The sequence below is a fragment of the Desmodus rotundus genome, chromosome 8, assembly GCF_022682495.2.
Source record: "Desmodus rotundus isolate HL8 chromosome 8, HLdesRot8A.1, whole genome shotgun sequence".
In the NCBI taxonomy this organism is placed as follows: domain Eukaryota; kingdom Metazoa; phylum Chordata; class Mammalia; order Chiroptera; family Phyllostomidae; genus Desmodus; species Desmodus rotundus.
In genome coordinates this window covers 101,694,961-101,715,994 of record NC_071394.1, presented here as the reverse complement: position 1 = coordinate 101,715,994, position 21,034 = coordinate 101,694,961, and the positions used below count along the sequence as shown (strand labels likewise).

Below are 21,034 nucleotides of genomic sequence, written 5' to 3'. Positions count from 1 at the left end.
GAAGAACAGTTAACTTTCCTAGATGCTTACTTTACTCGATAAAAAAGCACTCATGAGTCGCACAGCCCCGTACCATGAGAAGGCCTTTATAAGTTGGTGAGGCCTCGAGACTTCTGTAGTCGTCGTCTTCTGACTGGCTTTCATCTTCTCTGTATTGCCTGTGAAAAACACATGCAGTACGCTTCTTATGAAAAAATCTAACTTCAAAGAAAAAAATCTAGCTACCGTGAACTAAATCAATCCAATGAGGGTTTGATAATATACATATGAATTAAAATTTAAGCCATATTTCCTACTTGTTCTCGCAGAGAATGGTATTAGGAATTAGGTACTACTGTTATGTATCTGTTCACTATCACCTTAATTAGAATGTCAGAGCCACGCAAACCAGAACTCTGTCTTGTTCCCCACGGTATCTCATTGTCTAGCAGAGTATGGGGCATAAGAATGAGTGAAAAAAAAACACCTGTTGGCCCTGGCTTGGTGCAGCTCAGTGGATTGAGCGGCGGCCTGCGAACCAAAGGGTCGCTGGTTCTAGGGCACATGCTGGGCTGCGGGACCAGGTCCCCATGGGGGGCACATGAGAGGCAACCACATATTGACACTTCTCTCCCTCTCTTTCTCCCTCCCTTCCGCTCCCTCTAAAAATAAATGAATAAATAAATAAATAAAAACACTTGTTGAATGAACTTAGTTCAGTGGCTAGAACTTCCAGGCAGAAAATCAACAAGGAGAAAGCAGCTTTAAACACCAATCTAGATCAAACGGATTTAATTGATTATCTTCAGAGCATTTCATAAATAAACAAAGCATACTGTTTTCTCCTTCTAGTACTTTTAAGTCACCAAAAGAACTATATGAAAAAATGTAGAGTGTAAGTGGACAAAGCAACAGATTTAATAGTCCCAATTCAAGTCGTGCCACCACCATTAATCAGCTGTGTTATTTGAGTAGTAGATCAATCTCTCAAGTTTGTTTTTGCATCTGTCAAATAGAGATAATATCTGTCATATATGTCTCACAGGATTGGTGTTAGAAGTAAACAAAAGATATTAAAGCACTCCGGGAACTGCAAAGTACTACTATGAAATCAGTATTATTATTAACAATCCTGATGCATTATCTCTGGGCTAATATGGTAAACACTAACACATGTGGCTAACGAGCACTTGAAATATGGCTAGTGTGACTGAAAAACAAAATTTCTCATTTTATTTTAATTAAAATAAACATTTAAAACCTGAAGTAGTACAAAAGCTCAAATGAAGCTCAGAGAGTTCTAAACAAGTTGGACCCAGACACCTACACCAAGACATATCATAGGTAAAATGACTAGGTTTAAAGACAAGGAGAGAATACTAAAAGCCACAAGAGAAAAGCAAGTAGTTACCTACAAGGGAGCACCAACTAGACTGTCATCTGATTACTCAGCAGAAACATTTCAGGCCAGAACGGAGTGGTGTGAAACATTCAAGGTGATGAAAAGCAAGGACCTACAATGAAGGCTACTTTACCCAGCAAGGCTATCATTTAAAACCGAAGGAGAAATAAGGATCTTCCCAGACAAGAAAAAGCTGCAGGAGTTTGTTAATACCAAATCAGTACTACAAAAAAAATGTTAAAGGGCTTGCTTTAAAAGAAAAAGAGAAGGAAAAAAAACACAGGAAAACTGTGTAACAATAAAACGGCACTACATATGTATGTATCAATAACCACCTTAAATGTAAATGGCTAAATGCTCCAACCAAAAGATGCAGGACAGGGCAGCTGAATGGATAAGAAAACAAGACCCATATATATGATGCCTCTACAAGACCCACCTCGGATCAAAAGATTCACACAGACTAAAAATAAACAGTTGGGAAAAGATATTTCATGTAAATGGAAAGGAACAAAAAGCTGGAGTAGCAGTACTTATATTTGACAAAACAGACTTTAAAACCAAGACTATAATAAGAGACAGAACAGGACAGTACATAATGCTAAAGGGAACAATCCAACAAGATAATATAACCCCAGTAAACATTTACGCACCCAACATAGGAGCACCTAACAATGTGAAGCAAATCTTAATGGACATAAAGGGAGGGATCAACAGAAACACAGTCATAGTCAGGGATTTTAACACCCCATTGACTTCAGTGGCTAGAACTTCCAGGCAGAAAATCAACAAGGAGAAAGCAGCTTTAAACAACACTCAGATCAAACGGATTTAATTGATTATCTTCAGAGCATTTCATCCCAAAGCAGCAGAATATACATACTTTTCCAGTGCGTATGGAATGTTTTCAAGGATAGACCATATGTTAGGACATAAAACAAGTCTCAATAAATTTAAGAAGACTGAAATCATATCGGTCTTCTCTGGTATCAAATCAAGGATCTTCTCTGATCACAATGCTATGAAACTAGAAATCAATCACAACAAGAACAGTGAAAAACACCCCAAAACATGGAAGCTAAATAACATGTTATTAAACAATGAATGGGTCAATAACAAGATCAAGGAAGAAATCAAAAGATACCATGAAATGCTGAAAATGAGGACACAACAATCCAAACTCTGTGGGACACTGAGAAAGCAATATTAAGAGGGAAATTCATAGCATTACAGGCCTATCTCAAAAAAACAAGAAAAAGCTCAAATAAACAGTCTAACTCTATACTTAAAGGAACCTGAGAAAGAACAACAAAGTCCAAAGTGAGTAGAAGGAAGGAAATAATAAAGACCAGAGCAGAAATAAATGACATGGAGTCTAAAAAAATTATACAGATGAAAACAAGAGATGGTTGGTTCTTTGAAAAGATAAATACAACTGAAAAACCCTTAAGCAGAGTCATCAAGAGAAAAAGGGAGATTACCCCAACAAATAAAATCAGAAATGAAAGAGGAGAAATAACAACTGATACCAGAGAAATACAAAGGATTGTAGAAAATATTATGAACAACTATATGCCAACAAACTGGAAAGCCTGGACAAAATGGATAAATTCCTAGAAACATACAATCTTCCAAAACTAAATCAGGAAGAATCAGAGAATCTGAATAAACAGATTTCACCTAGTGAAACTGAGGCAGTAATCAAAGAACTTCAAACAAACAAAAGCCCTGGACCAGATGACTTCATGGGGATTTTACCAAACATTCCAGAAGAATTAACACCTCTGGCTCCTTGAACTATTTCGTAAAATTCAAGAGGAGGGAAGACTCCCAAACTCATTTTGCGAGGCCAGCATTATCCCAATTCCAAAACCAGATAAAGACACTACAGAGAGAGAAAATTACAGGCCAATATCCCTGATGAACATAGATGCTAAAACCCTCAACAAAATATTAGCAAACTGAACATAGCAATGCATCAAAAAGGTCATACACCACGATCAAATGAGATTTGTTCTGGGAATGCAAGGTTGGTACAACATTTGCAAATCAATAAATGTGATTCACCACATAAACAGCGTGAAGAATAAAAATCACATGATCATATTAATGGATACAGAAAAGGCATTTGATAAAATCCAGTACTTATGACAAAAACTCTCAGCTAAGCGGGAATACAGGGAACATACCTAAACACAATAAAGGTCATATATGACAAACCCACTGTCAGCATCATACTTAATGGGCAAAAACTACAAGCATTCCTCTTAAGACTGGGAACAAGACAGGGACATCTACTTTCACCTCTCTTATCCAACATAGCACTGGAAGTCCTAGCCACAGCAATTAGACAAGAAGAAGAAATAAAAGGCATCCAAATTGGAAAGGAAGGAGTAAAACTGTCTTTATTTGCAGATGACATGATACTGTATATAAAGAACACCAAAGATTCCACCAAGAATCTACTAGAACTGATAACTGAATTTAGCAAAGTAGCAGGATACAAAATTAATATTCAGAATCAGTTACGTTTTTTTTTTTAATTTTTATTGTTATTCAATTACAGTTGTATGCCTTTTCTCCCCATCCCTCCACCCCACCCCAGGTGAACCCACCTCCCTCCCCCACCTCCACCCTCCCCCTTGGTTTTGTCCATGTGTTCTTTATAGTAGTTCCTGTAATATCAGTTACGTTTTTATACGCCAGTTATAAACTAACAGAAAGGGAAATTAAGAAACCAGTCCCATTCATAATTGCTTCAAGAAGAATAAAATACCTAGGAATAAACCTAACCAAGGATGTAAAAGACGTGCACATGGAAAATTATAAGACACTGAAAAAAATAAATTGAAAAAGATACAAATAAGTGGAAGCACATAGAGTATTCATGGATAGGAAGAATTAACATCATTAAAATGTCCACACTACCCAAAGAAATCTATATATTCAATGCAATTCCTATCAAGATTCCAATGACATATTGCATGGAACTAGAACAAATATTTCAAAAGTTTACATGGAACCACTAAAGGCTCCACATAGCAACAGCCATCCTGAGAAAGAAGAACAAAGTTGGAAGAATCATGCTACCTAATATCAAAATACACTACAAAGCCACAGTAATGAAAACAGCATGGTACTGGTATAAAAACAGACACAGATCAATAGAACAGAATAGAGAGCCCAGAAATAAAACCACACCTTTACAGTCAATTAATATTTGAAAGAGGAAGCAAGCACATGCAATGGGCTAAAGATAGTTTATTCAATAAAATAATGTTGGGAAAATTGGACAGGTAAGTACAGAAAAACTAAACTAGACTACCTTCTCACACCACACACTAGAATAAAATCAAAATGGATCAAAGACTTAAATGTTAGACCCAAAACCATAAAAATCCTAGAAGAAAATATAGGCAGAAAGATCTTGGACATTGCTCATAGAGATTTTTTATCAGATGTATCTCCCCAGGCAAGGGAAATAAAAGAAAAAAAATAAACAAAAAGGACTACATCAAGCTAAAAATTGTTTGCACAGCAAAGGATATCATCAACAAAATAAAAAGATGACCCGCAGAATGGGAGAACATACTCTCCAACACATCTGCTGAAGGGTTAATATCCAAAATTTATAAAGTACTTACAAAACTCAACACCAAAAAAACAAACGACCCAATTAAAAAGTGGGCAAAGGACCTGAACAGACAGTTCTCCAAAGAAGACATACAGAAGGCCAATAGACATATGAAAAGATGCTCAATGTCACTAATCATCAGAAGAAATGCAAACTATCACCACAATGAGATACCATCTCACCCCTGTCAGAATGACTGTCAACAATAAATCAAGAAACAAAGGCTGGCAAAGACATGGAGAAAGGGGAACCCTTGTGCACTGTTGGGGAGAATGCAGACTGGTGCAGCCTCTGTGGAAAGCAGTATGGAGATTCTTCAAAAAACTAAAAATGGACCTGCCTTTGACCCAGTGATCCCCAGTGTCTGAATTGAGCTAAGCTATGTTAAAATATTCATATTTCAATGATTTAATATGAAAAAAGAAATAACTGAAAAGAAATATGAATGAAATAGCTCATTAATATTGTTCTTTCTGATTACATGTTGAAATGATAAGATTTAGAATGTTAAATAAAATATTAAAATTCATTTCATTTGTTTCTTTTCACTTTTTATCTTGGCTACCTGAAAATGCAAAATTATGTCCGTGGCTTGTACTACTCTTCTATTGCAGAGTGCTGTGCTAACACATCTCCTAGATCTTCTAGAGCACATTCTAGCACATCACTCCCTACAGATACTCCAAAACATCTGCCACTATGGGCTACGCTTGTTCTCAAGAGAAAGCTAATATGGAGGACACTTTCAAATGCATGCACACCTAAAGGGAAAAGGGTTTCGGTAAAGTACTCTCATGCTGGGGTGGGGTGGAGGAGTGGGGAGAAAAGGCAAACAACTGTAATTGAATAACAATTAAAAAAATTAAAAAAAAAAAGAACTCTCACGCTATTTTCCTGTAGTCCTTTACTTATCATTGAAAGACTTTCCTGAAGTAGAAACGTAATTCTAAGCATGTTCCCAAGCTCTCATTTGGACCTGCAATCCCCACAGCCAAATTCCTCCCCATCCTTTCTCCAACAGCCTCCAGAAACTTCAAAGAGGGGCTACATGTTGAAGATGCTGCTGCTTAAGGATAAAGAGAAAAAATAAAATTAAAGAAATCCTATGTCTTATTTTCTTCTCTAGCCCAAATGTGACCACGTTCAGAAGATCAGAAGTGAACCTCAAGGCCCTGCTTTCATTTCCTAAGACCGTCTTTAAAATTTCTATCTAAAGAGAGAATAAAATTAGACATGGGAATTTCACTCAACTACTAATTCCCTATAAAACTATTTTCCTGCAGGTTAACTTTTCAAATGCCTCTGACATCTCAGAAGAAACTCCATCTGAGTCTCGTAGGTTTTCTTCCTTTGTTGCTTTCTTTGGCTCTTTCATCCTATCCACCAAGCCACAGAAACACTAATGCAAATAACTAGCAACATATTCCTATACATCTATACATCTAATACATCTATACACCTAATACATCTATACTGATGTATTAATATTGGGTAAAGAAAAGTAGGTAAAGTAACACAGCTGAAAGCCCATCATTTTAAAATTTACTTTTCCTTTCTCAGAGGTTGTAGCATGTTTGCAGTTTTCTCAGACTTCCAGAACACCACAATAAAGTGAAGTCTTGCAATGTTTTTGCTGATGAAGGGTCTTGCCTTTAATTTGTAAAAAACAATGCAACACCTCTGTGAGGCACAATAAAGAGAAGTGCAACAAAACAAGGCATGCTTGTATTCACACTTCTGCTGCCTTGACCGCTGCTTCCTTTGCCTTCCCTGAGCCTTCTCATGCATGGAGACAAAAAGGAATACCAGTCCACAGTGTTCAGTAACTGCCCTGCACAAGTCCCTCTGGGGAGGCCTTCTCAATCCTGTGCCCTGGAGCACAGCCCCCAAATGGATGCCACAGGCGTGCTGTGCAAAGGGCTACAGTCGTACCAGGATATTCATCCCCCTCAGCCCTCAGGACAACTGGGTAAGGCTTGGGGTGTTCAGGGTTCCAGCCAGCTGCTTCCAACTGCAGCGTTGTCTGGTTGCCCCAGTGTGGCACACAAACATCACTTTCCGTGTTTCATGGTGAGAAAAACAACACTGACTCTGCAAGAGGCCCATGTCCCGTCTGTCTCCTTCCTTGGTGCTGCTCCTCGAGCTCTGCAGTACGTACCTCCTTCTCCTGTGCTGTTTTTATCCCAGTTAGACCTCCAACTGTAGCCTGCATTCCCTCGTGTTCTCCTCTTCCACGTCTCTCATCTCTAAACGCTTCCGTCACCTCTTCTTCAGTGATTTAATACTTGTACTTTATTATACCCTCCTTTTACAGTACTCCTGCTTCTCCAGGTGATGCTAATATCCTATTTACAGATCTCAAACTCCACTTTGAATTGCTACAGTCTCACTGTCAAGTTAGTACTCACTCTTAGAAGGAAGGCTGGGCTTACAAACTCTGTGCAGTCCTGAACTCTGAAAACCCTCTCCTTAAGAAAGGCTCTCTACTGCTGCAAAGTTAAAATGACTTTGAATTTTCTCATCTGTAAGAACAGTATTTATTATGTAGCCCCCATTTTCTTCCTACCTCCTTCTCCCTTCATGAGAGACACTCAGTCCAAGTATCTGACCTAAGCAGTTAGTACAGGCCAAAACAGTTCACTTCAGCTAGACAGCGATGATGGGATTAAGTGGAAAAGTCATTTCCTCCAAACTTCTCATTCTTCAATCTCAGATTTTCACTACAAATTCATGACAACCAAATTCAACACTACCCCCACAACGGCATCAATCCTTTTGTCATTTTTGGCCAGAGAACCCCAGTCTGCACAACTTCGGAGGCAACCCCTCACATCATATTCTACATGAAAGGCTTCAGTGATGGGTATCCTAATCTTCTCTACTCTTACTAAAAATCCCAAACTCTCTTCACCATCTAGATCAGCAGCTACAAACTGCTGCCTGTGGCCTACATCTAGCAGCCCATCGGTTTTCGTAATTAAAGTTTATGGGATACATGCTCGTTCATTTGTACATTGTTTATGGCTGACCTCATGTTACAACAGTAGAGTTGAGTTGTTGCCAGAAACTATAGTGTCTAAAATGCCTAAAATACTTACTGTCTGGCTCTTTAGGGAGAAATCTTGGCCAACCCCTGAATCTAGATTCAAATTTACTAAAGACATAGGCCAAAGGTTGTAACTGATATTTGGTTTGGACCATATATTTTTTTTAAAGCATTGAGTTAATGGTGAACATTAAAAATCTTATTTCATTTATAAGTCAAACCTTGTAGCTTCTCTTGAAAGCCAGCAGATCTAGCCACACAGGGCACACATTCCTGCACGGCATCAACCGGTTAGGGGTGCAGCAACTGCCCCCTCGAGACAGATGTGCACAGCTCCCCACGCTGCCACAGGCCCCACCTAACTACCTTCAGTCATTTTCCTCACTCCCGACTCTGTGAGCATACAAGTTTGAGGCCACTTCAGCCATGAAATTCTTCATTTTCCTTCTCTTCACGCTTACATATTGTCATTCTTCATTGTAGTGTCAACTTGGCTAGGCTCCGGTGCCCAACGGTTTGCTCAAACACCAGTCTTGATATTGCCGTGAGGTTATTTTTTAGATGTGATAAACATTTAAGTGAATAGACTTTGAGTAAAGCAGATTAACTGCATAATGTGGGTGGGCCTCATGCAATTAGTTAAAGGCCTCAGGAACAAAGACTGAGACCTCCAAAATGGACAGTGTTGTGCCTCCTGAATATCTTCAGTCTCAACACTGCAACATCGACTCTTCCCCGGGTCTCCAGCCTGCAGGCCTGCCTCACAGATTTCAAGACTTGCCAGTCTCACAATCACATAAACCAATTCCTTTAAAATAAATCTTTCTCTCTATATAAATGTACATCTTACTGGTTCTGTTTCTCTTGAGAACCCCAGTACACGTACCTATAACCCCATCACCTAGTTTTGCTGTATGAAAGGAAAAAATGCCTTCCTTCTTTCCAAGGCAAATAATGTCTTTTCATTCACTCACAGCTTCCCCTTGGTCCAGCATTTGAATGACTGCTCTCTATAGGTTATGACTCTACCTATGAATACACCAACAAATCCCCTGAACTCCAGCCAAACTGGCTTAATTATGGTGCCATTAAGAAAATCTATACTTTTATATCTAGGCACTATTGTTCATAACATCCAAGCAGTCTAAAACGGCTTTACCTTTTTTCTCCTTCCGCTTTCCCAAATTTTACTTATTCTTCATGCTCAAGCACAACCCCCATATGCTTTGCAAAAGCTTCCCTAGCCACTAATTTGTTCTTGTTTTATACTGCTATATTACTATCTGTACAATTTTTAGTAATTATTATGACATTATTAGTGTTTTTTAGTTTCACATTATTTTTCTTAATTATTATGTGGTTACATTTTATCTCCCTTAACAGACTGTAAAATCCTAGAAAGGAAGGACCATATCCAAAACTCTGTCCTATCTCTAGAATCTGTCTAACACCACACCTACCATCTAAAAGATAACAATTTTATTCGAAAATCACAAGGTCCGTGAAGTTACTTATAATACTGTTTTCTGAACAGAATGAAACAAGGAGTTGCTCTATCGTTAGTTGTTCTTTTCTTGTCTTCCCTCCATCCTACTTTTTTAAAAGAGTCTCCAAGGGGCCAGAAGGAGTCAGCAACCAGCACAGCTGTCACTGGTTCTGACAGAAGCACAGTGATTGCAGGGGATGGGTGGAGGTGGAAAGGGGTACAGGGGAGATAAATGATGATGACAAAAATAAAGAATGAAAAAAAAAAAAACACTAGAATGTATGCTTGATGAAAGTGGAAAATTTATCTGCTTTGTTTACTATGACAGCCTTAGCACCTGAAAAGGAACACGGCAAATAAGGTGTTCAAGCAAAGATTTGTTAAGAGAGCTGCTCCATCTACAAACAATGAAACAGAACAGCTACTGTTTTAATGACCTTACATTAGAGCACTATGGATTATTTGGCCTTAGATATTGTTCAGCTATTTTAGGTTAATCGAAGACCATTACTTGAATCTTTACCCTTAATTTCTTTAATGAGAAGTGACAAGTGTGTTTTACTCTGTATGCCTGGTTTTTCACTAGGATATTTTATCTTTATCTCAGGTAAATCTGTATACTAATTAAACTCTTTCTGTAGGCAGCTAGTCCAATCTATGCACTTTGTGCATATCCTCAGTTACTATCCGACGGCTCAGGACATCAGAACACAACAGGGTACCTCAAAATATAAAGCAAATTCTATTTTTTCTGTGACCAATATTTGGGTGAAGTAAATACATATATGTAGTATAAGTGCAACAATACATTTTAACATAAGTAGTAAAATAGAGTCTTTAATCTTTATTAAAAAAAATTCATAGTCCCATATTAGTTAGATTTCCAAAGCATATTTTAAGTTTTAAAAACTGTGAAAACTTTTACTGTGACTCATGACCAGATAACTTTAAAAATTGTAATACAGAATTAGTCATACCTTTGTTTATGAAGCTTCCTAATTTTAGATTCATAGTAATCAATTAGGCAAAGCAACCTAGAAACCAGAAAATAAATTTAATTATTTTCAAAATGTGATATTGTAGCATTTACTATTCTCTCTACATAATTTCAAATTACAGTGACAAATGTATAGATACTGTAGCAAGTTTATAAAAATTTTAAGTGGTTTTGCCAGAAGTATTACACTGAATCATATATATATTATTTTAAAGATTTCTTTTTAATTTTTTAAAATTATTTTATTGTTGTTCAAGTACAGTTGTCTGCATTTACTCTCCACCACTCTCCCCCCCGACCCCAGCTATCCCCACCTCCCTCCTCTGCTTCTACCGCCCCTTGGTTTTGTCCCTGTGTCCTTTACAGTTGTTCCTATTTATTTTTAGAGAAGGTAAGGGAGGGAGAAAGAAAGGGAGAGAAACATCAATGTGTGGTTGTCTCTCAAATGCCCCCTGCTGGGGACCTGGCCCACAACCCAGGCATGTGCCCTAGACTGAGAATCAAACCTGCGACCGTTTGGTTCACAGGCTGGTGCTCAATCCACTAAGCCACACCAGTCAGGGCCTAAATCACATGTTTTATATTACTTTCAAAGTATAGTTTAAAAAATAACCACAGACATTATTATCTCAACATATTAAGTGTATATTCTCCTTGTCACAACAACTCTAGCTCTCTCTAGCATCACTCCCACAGAAGTATTTGCCCAAGGTTGTAACTCCAGACGATCGAAGTTGCTCATTGTACCATTATTAAAGAAAGTGAAAATGCAGAAACAATTTATTCTTCAACAAGGAAAAACTTATATAAATGATAGCCCACCCATACCATAGAAAATGCTGAAGCATTAGCAGAAACAATGTAGACTTCCAGTCAAGATGGCTTGCATCCTCACACAACCACATCAAAATTACAACTAAAATATAGAACCACCATCAATCAGAAGCATCAGTAATCAAGTTGAATGGAAATCTGACAACTACGGAGTCAAATAAGCCACATCCATTCAAAGTGATAGGAAGGGCAGGGACGCAGAAAAGGCTGGTCCCACATCCACACGTGGTGGATAAAAATTTGGGAGGGCTGTCTAGGGAGCAGGGAGTCCCAGCCCCACACCAGGCCCCACAGCCCAGGGTTCCAGTGCCAGGAAGCTAAGTCCTCATAACTTCGGGTTGCATAAACCACCTTGGATTGAGCTGGTGAAAGAAATTTCTGGAGTCCCAAGCAGTTCCTCTTACAGAGCCCACACTCGGACTTAATGAACTCCCTCTGAGCTCAGGCGCCAGCATAGCAGCTTGAAAGACACAAGTGGCATAAAGGGAGAAACTGAAGTGTCTGGCATCAAGGCGAGAGCTGGGAGACAACTTTCAACCAGACAGAAAGGTGGGCAAAGGCCACTGTCCCTTTTCTGAGCCCTCTCCCACAGAGTCACAGAGCGCCAGGTGGGTGCCATATCTGAAACTCCATCAACCTGGTTAACACTGTTTGCCCAGCCCTGGAAATCCCCTGAGACTCCATCCCACCCATCTTGTGGGCCCACTCAAGCTGCTTTTCCATATGAATGGCTGGTCTTGGCTCATGCTTCACAACTTCCTAAATCCTCTCAAACAAGCAACAGTGGGCCTCAGTGAGCCCCCAGCCCCCATCCCGCTTGCTAAGTGGCCTCAGGCCCGGCATTAGCAGCAGCCAGCTGAGATTCACGGCTTGGCTTCACCTGGAAATCTCGAAGACCAGCACAAGTAGCAGCCATTTCAGATTGCTTTATAGCTCAGGCAGGGTGACCCCAGGCAACACACAGGTGGGGTCTGACCTTGGCCTACACCACCCGGGAAACCCCAGAGCGTGTGCACCGGTTGGACAGCTATAGATCACATCAGGGAATCACCACCCTGCCCCCACGCAGCTGAGGGCAGAAGTTGGTGGTCAGTGGTCACAGCCAGTCCTCGAAGTTGACTAGCCTGGGTAAATCCCTCCCTTTGATCTGCCAACAGCAATCAAGGCTCAACTACAAGAGGAGGGTGTACTCAGGTCACGCAAAGGGTGTACCTCGAGTACCCAGTTTGGGTGATAGGGGAGGCTGTGCCACTGGAACCTATGAAAATATAATTTTTTTAAAAAGCGGTTATCTCTAGGATGTGGGAATTAGGAGGGGTAAGCAGCTCTATAACATTTTACTTTAAACACTTTTATATTGTTTGAATTTTTATAAGCATGCACTGCTTCTATAATTTAAAAATCCTCAAAGGAAAATAAAGTAACACACTTTCACATATTATTCTTTTTAAAGTAAGAATTCATACTATTTCCCTTCTATCTTGGGAAACTTACCCATCTCCTCCCTTTAGAACTAATTCAACCAACTGTGCTTTTAATATAACCTTCTGGATTATTCTTTCTCTTCAACCTTTCCCCATCCCAACACATACCAGCTTTCACATTATCCTACAAATATGCTTTAATGTCCTTTATATCCTTAAAAGCCCTCTCACCCCTACTCTTCCCCCTTATGCTACCATTCAGTGTCTACCTTTTTGTTCATAGCCAACTTCATTCATTCTGGGTGACTGTTACCTGCTACCTTCAACAAACTTTTAGGGAGGAATTATTATGTGTCAAACTGGGCATTCTGAGCAAATAAGACAGGAAGAAGGTAAACACATGAACTGATGAGGCAGCATGTAACACTTCTCAACATCTTCTCCTGCTCGAAACACTCTGTTCCTTGGTTATCCTGACACCCAAATACATAGAACTTCTCTTCTGCTGCTTTGTCGATCTGAGATTTGGAAGTTCTCTGGAGTTTAGTCGTCCTAACTGCAGGCCTAATATTTCTACCTGGCTGACAGAAGGTATCTAAGCATGTGCCCATAAGCAAATCGATCATCTTCCCTCCCCGTTCCCCAAACCTAGCATTCAGTCTAACAATCTGAAACTCCTCTCCTTCTTTCTACAACTATAAGCAGTCAGTCTGGACAATTTCTGTCCATCGCTGCAATAGCTTGCTTTTAGCCTGAACACAGCCTTCATTATCTCTCACCTAGACTATCACAGCTCAATACTAACTTGTCGTTCTGTCTCTAGGCTTAATTTCTTTGCTTAGAATTCCTGGGGATTTTTATCGTGCTACGCAGAAAGTAGAACCCAGTTTATGAGATATACATAACCACTCCTAAGATAAAATCAGTTTTTTAAAAAATGATGAATCTACCTACAAATCAATATACGAAGCAAACCTTACTGTCTGTCCAAGATGGTATGAGGAACTCTTTTGCAGAGATAAGAAAACACTCGGTTTTGAGTGACAATGCGCTCTTCCTCCTCCTTTGTTAATCTATAAATATCCTTTTGCAAAGAAGTAATAATCTCTTGTTGCTCCAATCGTTTTTTCTTATAATACTGACATTTTGCCTATAAGAAAATTTTGAAAACACATAATTATGATATGCACACCTAGACCATGCTGTCCTAACAACACTGTCCAGAAAGCTGTCTTCACTGTTTCTGTCGAGCTGCTGCATTCAGGACCTTCAGGACTGAGGCTATTTTTAAACGCTGCTAGCTCCAGAAACAGTGTCAAAAATGTGAAAATGTTAGTAAGTAAAACAGGTATATGGAGGAAATACCACTGCAGAGTTTTGAGCTACGATGTTGAAAGCACATTAAAAAGGTAAGGGGACAAGCAGCAAGACCAAGAGAGAAGAAGCAGGAGAGAAGTGAGGGTGACTTGACCAGAGTGGAGACTAAAAGAAGAAAGTTTGGAGAGGAAAATTCAGGAACTCAGTTTAGACAGGTAAGTTCTAGATGCCTATTAGACTTCCAGCAGAGATACCAAGTGGGCGGTGGGATATGCGTTGGGAACTAAGGAAAGGGGTCTGGGCTACAGGTTTAAATTAGGTGCTAAGAATGAGACTGAGCATCACCAAGGAAGTTATTAGAGTACATACGGAAGAGAAAAGGTCTAGGGATCCCAACACTGAGAGGTTAGAGAGATGAGAAGAACCAGCAGTGGGGTTAAAAGGAAATCAAAAGAGGATATATTCTAGAAACCAAGGGAAGAATCTCAAGAAGGGACAGTAATAGGTCAAGAAAAGTAAAGACCATTGAAGTTAGCAACATGGAGGTCCCTGTGACCTTCATGAGCTGTTTTAGTACAATCATGTACAAAAACAGAACTCAGTACCTGTAACGCTTTATGCTCCTTTTGAAGATCTTTCATTTTATTCTGCTGCTGGCAAACCCTATTTAGGGATTCATCCTCCAATTCGCTGACTTTGGATTTCACACTCTCCAGAACTTGTTCCAAGTCGTTAGCTCGCTGTTCCTGATGTACTACTCGGCACTTTTCTAGCTGAAGTTCTTTTCTAATAATAAACACAAATCACATCAACAAATCCACATCTAACAACATAATGAATTTCTAAAATTTCTTTGCATTCTTAAAATTTCTATCTTATTACACAAACCAAGAGAAGAAATATATGGTACCATTACATATTTAAGCCATTACCAAAAATTACGTATTAAAAGTATTTTTTAACTTAATATTTACTCAAAGTGAAAAATTTAATTTCAAGACTCTTTTCAAGGCAGTTATTTCTAGAATGCATACCACTTGGATACAAAAAAAACTCAAGAGAGATTTTTTTGCCCCATTTTCTTACTTAAGCTGCTGATTAGTTTCCACAAGCTCCTGGATCATGTTCTGTTGACGGGCTGTTTCTTCCACCAGTGTTGTCAAGTTCTGTCTCATCCTTTGTGATGACTGTTTGTCAAAAATGATGAGATCTACATTTTAAAAAATGTAATACAAATAGGTAAAAGTAAAGGTACGGCAAAAAAAATTAAGATAAAAAGTATTTTTTAAAAAATAGCTTTTTACCACAAAGAGCAAGAATAGGATCTGATTACCTTTAAGATCTGTTCTTTTGACTAGACATAAAGGCTTTAAGCCATGTGTCGTCAACAGCACATTTATGCTCTCCCATTCTGCTTCTTCCCGCTACAATTACAAAGGAGAGAGTAGAGAATCAATTTTAGAGTATAAAGTGAAGAAATACACTCTTGCATATAATTTCCTCTGTTTTCAAAAATTTTTATCCAGAAGCTTTTAATATGAATTTTCATGCACATTAAGTGATTAAAATTTTTTTAAAAAATGACTTAACCCCCCCCCCCCCAAAACCTTGTAATTGCAGTGAACCAAGCAGACCCTAGTTTTTTATTTAACTGAACCAGACCAGGTCCCAATCAAAAGAAACAGCTGCAAACTAGGTTATATTAACTGAATAGTGAAGAGAAGACGAGTCACTTGAAAACAAGTATCATTTTAATAATGACTAAGGTCACCAAAAAAAAAAGGAAAAAAATCTGACTCACTGGAGCCAATAATTTAGGTATTTCCTTATATAATGGACCTGGTCTAACTATAAAAAGAAGTCTCTCGCCCTGGCTGGGTGGCTCAGTTGGTTGGAGTTTTGTCCCATAAACCAGAGAGTTGTGGGTTGGATCACTGGTTAGGGCACACATTTAGGTTGCAGGTTCAATCCCTGGTAGGGGCACGTGTGGGAGGCAGCTAATTGATGTTTCTGTTTCTTTCTTCCTCTCTCTCTCTCCTCCCCTTTACCCCCCCTGCCCTCCTTCCCCATCCTCCTCTCCTCCCTCTTTAAAAGCAATGAACACATTCTTGGGTGAGAATTAAAACAACAACAACAAAGGAGTCTGTCCGCCCATCTAGGTAACTGATTCTAGTAGAATCACTCTGAGATACTCTCAAGTCTTGTATCCCTGATTCTAAATATGTATTTATGCCATACAGCTGAGAGGGAATTCTAACTCTCTAGATTGTGAATAAAAACAAAACAATGGGAAAAAAAGTAATAAGGACATAAAATAGGAATAGGAATAGAAATAGGGATGACTTTTTTAAATGACACATTTAAATCCATGATACTGATACAGTAGTTGTATAATGGGCTCTTAATATTAAGTACAGTGATCAATTTTGAAATCACTGTGTGAGGTGTTCTGCTTGTTTTTTAAGGAATTAAAGTATACTTATGAAAAGGCAATTTGAGTGAATTTTCAATGTTTAAATACTTGAAAAATATAATTTATACAATAAATACATTTTTATTAGTTATAGTATGTAAATAATAGCTTAAATGGAATAATTTAGACAGAAAAAGCATGACAAAGTATTACCCCCGACAACCAAATGCCCCTCTAACATTAAAGATTCTATCAAGACAAAAAAAGGAACGAAATGCCCTGACAACTCCTTGACAGCTCTATGACTTGCAGAGCCAAATAAATCTGTCCTTTTGACTGCTGACTTTCTTTCCCTTCTTCATCTGTTGTACACTTCTCCTCCTTCCCACAACCTTTCCTCTTACGTGTGCTGCAGGTCCTCTGCTCGCAAAGATTAATGACACAGAACTAAAATTATTACTGATCTGTTTTAGGAGCCAAATGCTCTGTGTGGGTATCTCAGTGGAGGTCAAGTATCACCACAAAAACAAAATGCTCTGTAAATAATATTGTCACAAATACCGAATGATCCAATTACACGTGGTATTCTGTGATACCTCTTTTAAGAGAACGAGTAACATGATTGTTTACAAGTTCTGAACAGCGCTAAGAATGGCATTTTCCAAAGTATGTGCTGCAGAGCGCTAGTCTGATGAAACACTGCAAGGAGGAGATGCTGCATGCTACAGCCTGCTTTTGGAGACTGATAGTACTGTGAAGTCTCAGAGTAATGAGATCATTCAACAGACTTTAACCCAGCATTTCCCAAAGTTATTTTACTAAAGAACCTTTTTATTTCTCAATGACAGTTTACCTTCAGTATCGTTTTGCATTGGTTTCAGGTGTGCAGCACAGTGGTTAGACAATCATCCACTGCACAGAGTGTCCCCCCAGTATTCCCAGAAGCCAGCTGGCACCATACCCAGTTATACTATTATTGACTATATTCCCCACGCTGCACTTCACATCGCCCAAAAGAATCCTTTTAAAGTAACACTTTTCATATTTGTAGATGTAGTATTCTTTGCCACATACTCTGAGAGACACTGGTTTCAAATATTTCAAGTTTACCTGTTTTTCAGTCATTAGTCTGTTTGATGATTTACTGGACTCCCTGGGCTTTAGCGGCTGCTGGAGATATGGTTTCGTTTGCAGAACCAAAGTGGATATTGGCAATAAAAAATGTTGAGTTGCCTAAATTAAAAGAGAAGAAAGTACAATAGGTGTTGAATGAAATTTTATTTAAAAGAATCCACTACTCTTGAGCAATTTAAGCCGTTCCTGTGTCAAAACTTCTGTAGTGCCTTAGAAAGCTGATTTAAAGAGCGATGAGAACACACCCTGTCCTACAATGCTCTCCTGCAAATATAAAAAATGGGGCTTTACACAAACACCAACATAAAGAAAAATACTTGTTTTAACCAGATAATGTGAAAAGCACATGATGCTAATAAACAACATCTTTTGGAAGCTCCTTCTCAAAAAAATACAAGCATTGTGCCTGACCCAGAAGTTACAGGCCAGTCCGACAGTCCCATATATTCATTAGCATCATGGAATTTTAGAACTTGAGAAGACCTGGGAAACTGTTTAATCCCAAATCTCTAGCTGTTCATAGCTGGCAGAAAAGAGTGTAGGGAGAGCTGTACCAATGTATCAGGTGCTAGAGCCGTCTGAGCCGTCTGAACCCCAGGACTGAGCAGAGGCAGGCCTCCTTGCTGCCAGTTCAGTATTTCTTCCAAAGCACGCTTCTGCCCTCCTCTGTCTGCTTCAGATCATGAAATCCAAATAAACAACTTACTGGCCACCAATAATTTATTTATAGCTAAGCCTAGTAGCATATTGCAATTCTCATATTCTGTCATTTTTGCAATTTCACATCAGAGTCCTTTCTCCCTTTAAACTCTGGTCTCTTTCAATAACTCAATCACCCACTAAATTCAACCCTCCTGCCTTTATTTTAAATAAAGATCCTTTTCAAAAATGTCGGGCAACTGTGGCTACTATCACCTTTCAGCTAGATTTTTTTTTACTTTTCATTAGAGAAAATTTTCAAAAGTATACAACAGTAGAGAAAGTGTATAGTGAACTCACGTATTCACCAATCCATTATAGCTTCAATGATAACCAACATTCTTCCATTGTTACATTTCTTCCTCACCCACTTATATTTCAGTATCTCTCTAACAAATATAGACTCATTATCACACCCAATAAAAATAACAATAATTCCTTACTATCACTTAATATCTAGTCTATGTTCTATTTCTCCCAAGTGTCTGATGATTTTTTAAACAAGGTCCATATGTAGCACTCTTAAGTTTCTTTTAATTTTTAACAGTCCCAGCCCCCTTTTTAACATGCCACATATTTGTTGAAGAAACAGGCCATTTGTCTTGCAGAGTTACCCTCATTTCAAATTTGGCTTATTGTATTCTCATCATTTAACATAGTTTTCCAGCTCCTACATTTCTTGCAAACTGGTTATATCTAGAGGCTTTATTAAATTCAGGTTCAGTATTTTTCGGCAAGAGTAATTCAGAGGTGGTGCTGTGTCCTTCCTACTGCATCACCATTAGGAATCAGCAAGAGTTTCAAAATGGGAGGAACACACCCTGTAAACCAGACATAAGGGTGGTAGCCATCAATGTGAGAGAATCTCCCAAAGAGCCGAGCTTCCTAACAGCCACCCCAGACCTATCTTCTCAAAACCTCAAGTGTCCCTGCAGGTTTGAAGCCTCCACTGAGTTAACTCATACTCAACCTTCAGGTGTCAGCTCAAATTTCCTTCTTCATGGAAATCTCCCCGGATTCCATGACTACATCAAGTGCTCTTGTTCTATGCTCTTGGAGCACTACAAAGAGTGAAGTACAGAGGTTTAAAGTTCAGAGTCGGATGGTCTGAGTGATTACCAGCTTCACCATTTATGAAACTGTGTGACATGGACAAACTCATGACCATCTCTGAGCCTGGATTTCTTCATTTGTGAAAGAGACAACAGAGTAATAACACCTACGCGTCATAGGCTGAATTAAGTCCGACAACACGTGGAAAGTGTTTAGGACGAGCGCACAGAAACTTACAGATAATCCGCCATTGCCGTTACGTGAGTGGGCTGAACCAAGTGGGTCTTACCTCATCGTACCATCATATACTGTCTCAGACCTTTTCCTACAAATTCCTCAGCTAACTATCTGATACAGGTTGTTTTACATGCAAGTGTCTAGGTAAAATTAAATTCTATGAGATAGGTAGTCTACTTTTTGGTATGGTCGAGTAGGCAACTCTGCCTCTAAAGACAATGAAGAAAGCCAAATAAAACATGTTATTTTTTTTTCATATAAGCATTAAAGAACGAACAAGATATGAGGAATTACCAGGCAGAAAAAAATCAAGAAGATGAGAACCCACATTTTCTCTGAAGGCATTTGCCAAATCCAAAGAAAGAGCAGTGAGAATGAGTGGTAACAGGTAAAGCCTGGCAGGGCTACGACTCTCAGGGAAAGGGAGAGCGAGAAGCAAGCCACCTCTCGGTGAACTGAAACCTCATTTCCCCTTCTCTGTGACATTCCAGGGTCTTGAGGATGCCCCAAATTAACAGTGCTTCAGGCACCTAGCAGAGCCAATGAAATCTCTGGAAAAAGGCCTCAAAGTAACCCCACAAAAAAATGTTTCAAGTACAACTTCCAGAAAACAGCTGAGATAACTCAGGCACACAGGAAACAAGGCGTAAGGAGAACAGGCACCACAGTCAGAAGAAAACCAACCGACAAAGAAAGACTTCTAGTATTGTAATTATTAGGCACAGACCATAAAAAACTATGCAGACAGTGTTCAAAGAAATAAAAATAAAACCTGGAGACTTCTGGTAGAGAAGATTTCTTGATCGCAAGAACTGTAGAAAGGAATAAAGAGCAAAGAAGTGGGGGGAATATACACACACTGACTACATGAAATGATAAGCTCTTGTGAAGTTTAAAATATAACTAAAAGGCACAGTGACAAGAATATATTAGTTGGGAGTAGGGTTAATAGAATAGCAGTGTCCTAGTTTTGTTTGTAGTACAGGAGGAGAGTAAAGGTAGGTACTACCATCAGGCTTCTGTAAGTTAGGGATGCTCAAGAATTTCCAGGATAATGACTAAAGAACAGAACACAAATGTGTAGTTTCCTAATAAAAGGGAAAAAGGGACCATGATGATAAGTCAAAGTAATTTCAAAAGGAGAGATTAAACAGAGAACAAAGAGAAAAGTACATGATAAGACAGCAGACTTAAACTCACATCAGTCATTATATTAAATGTAAACAGAGTAAATGTTCCAGTTAAAAAAGATGGGCCCTTGGCTGGTGTGGCTCAGGGGACTGAGCACTGGCCTGCGAACCAAAGAGTCGCTGGTTTGATTCCCAGTCTACAGCACGTGCCTGGGTTGCGGGCCAGGTCCCCAGTATGGGGCACATGAG

General features: G+C 39.0%; 1 protein-coding gene across 7 annotated transcripts in view; it reads right to left on the bottom strand.

Annotated features, from left to right (window-relative positions):
• CEP70 (centrosomal protein 70) overlaps positions 1-21,034 on the bottom strand; it is a 65,007-nt gene that overhangs the window by 22,618 nt on the left and 21,355 nt on the right. For 4 of the 7 annotated variants that reach the window (XM_024566157.4, XM_045200069.3, XM_045200067.3 and 1 more), the window contains 7 exons: positions 17,643-17,765; positions 15,453-15,543; positions 15,206-15,329; positions 14,725-14,905; positions 13,783-13,952; positions 10,525-10,581; positions 74-158 (listed from right to left, as the gene is read on the bottom strand). In XM_024566157.4, the coding sequence (XP_024421925.2) occupies positions 74-158; positions 10,525-10,581; positions 13,783-13,952; positions 14,725-14,905; positions 15,206-15,329; positions 15,453-15,543; positions 17,643-17,657 (723 nt within the window). In that variant the 5' untranslated portion in view covers positions 17,658-17,765. Of the gene's footprint in view, positions 1-73; positions 159-10,524; positions 10,582-13,777; positions 13,953-14,724; positions 14,906-15,205; positions 15,330-15,452; positions 15,544-17,642; positions 17,766-21,034 lie in introns of those variants that run through there. The other 3 variants (XM_045200068.3, XM_053929838.2, XM_053929839.1) reach the window with 3 other exon arrangements.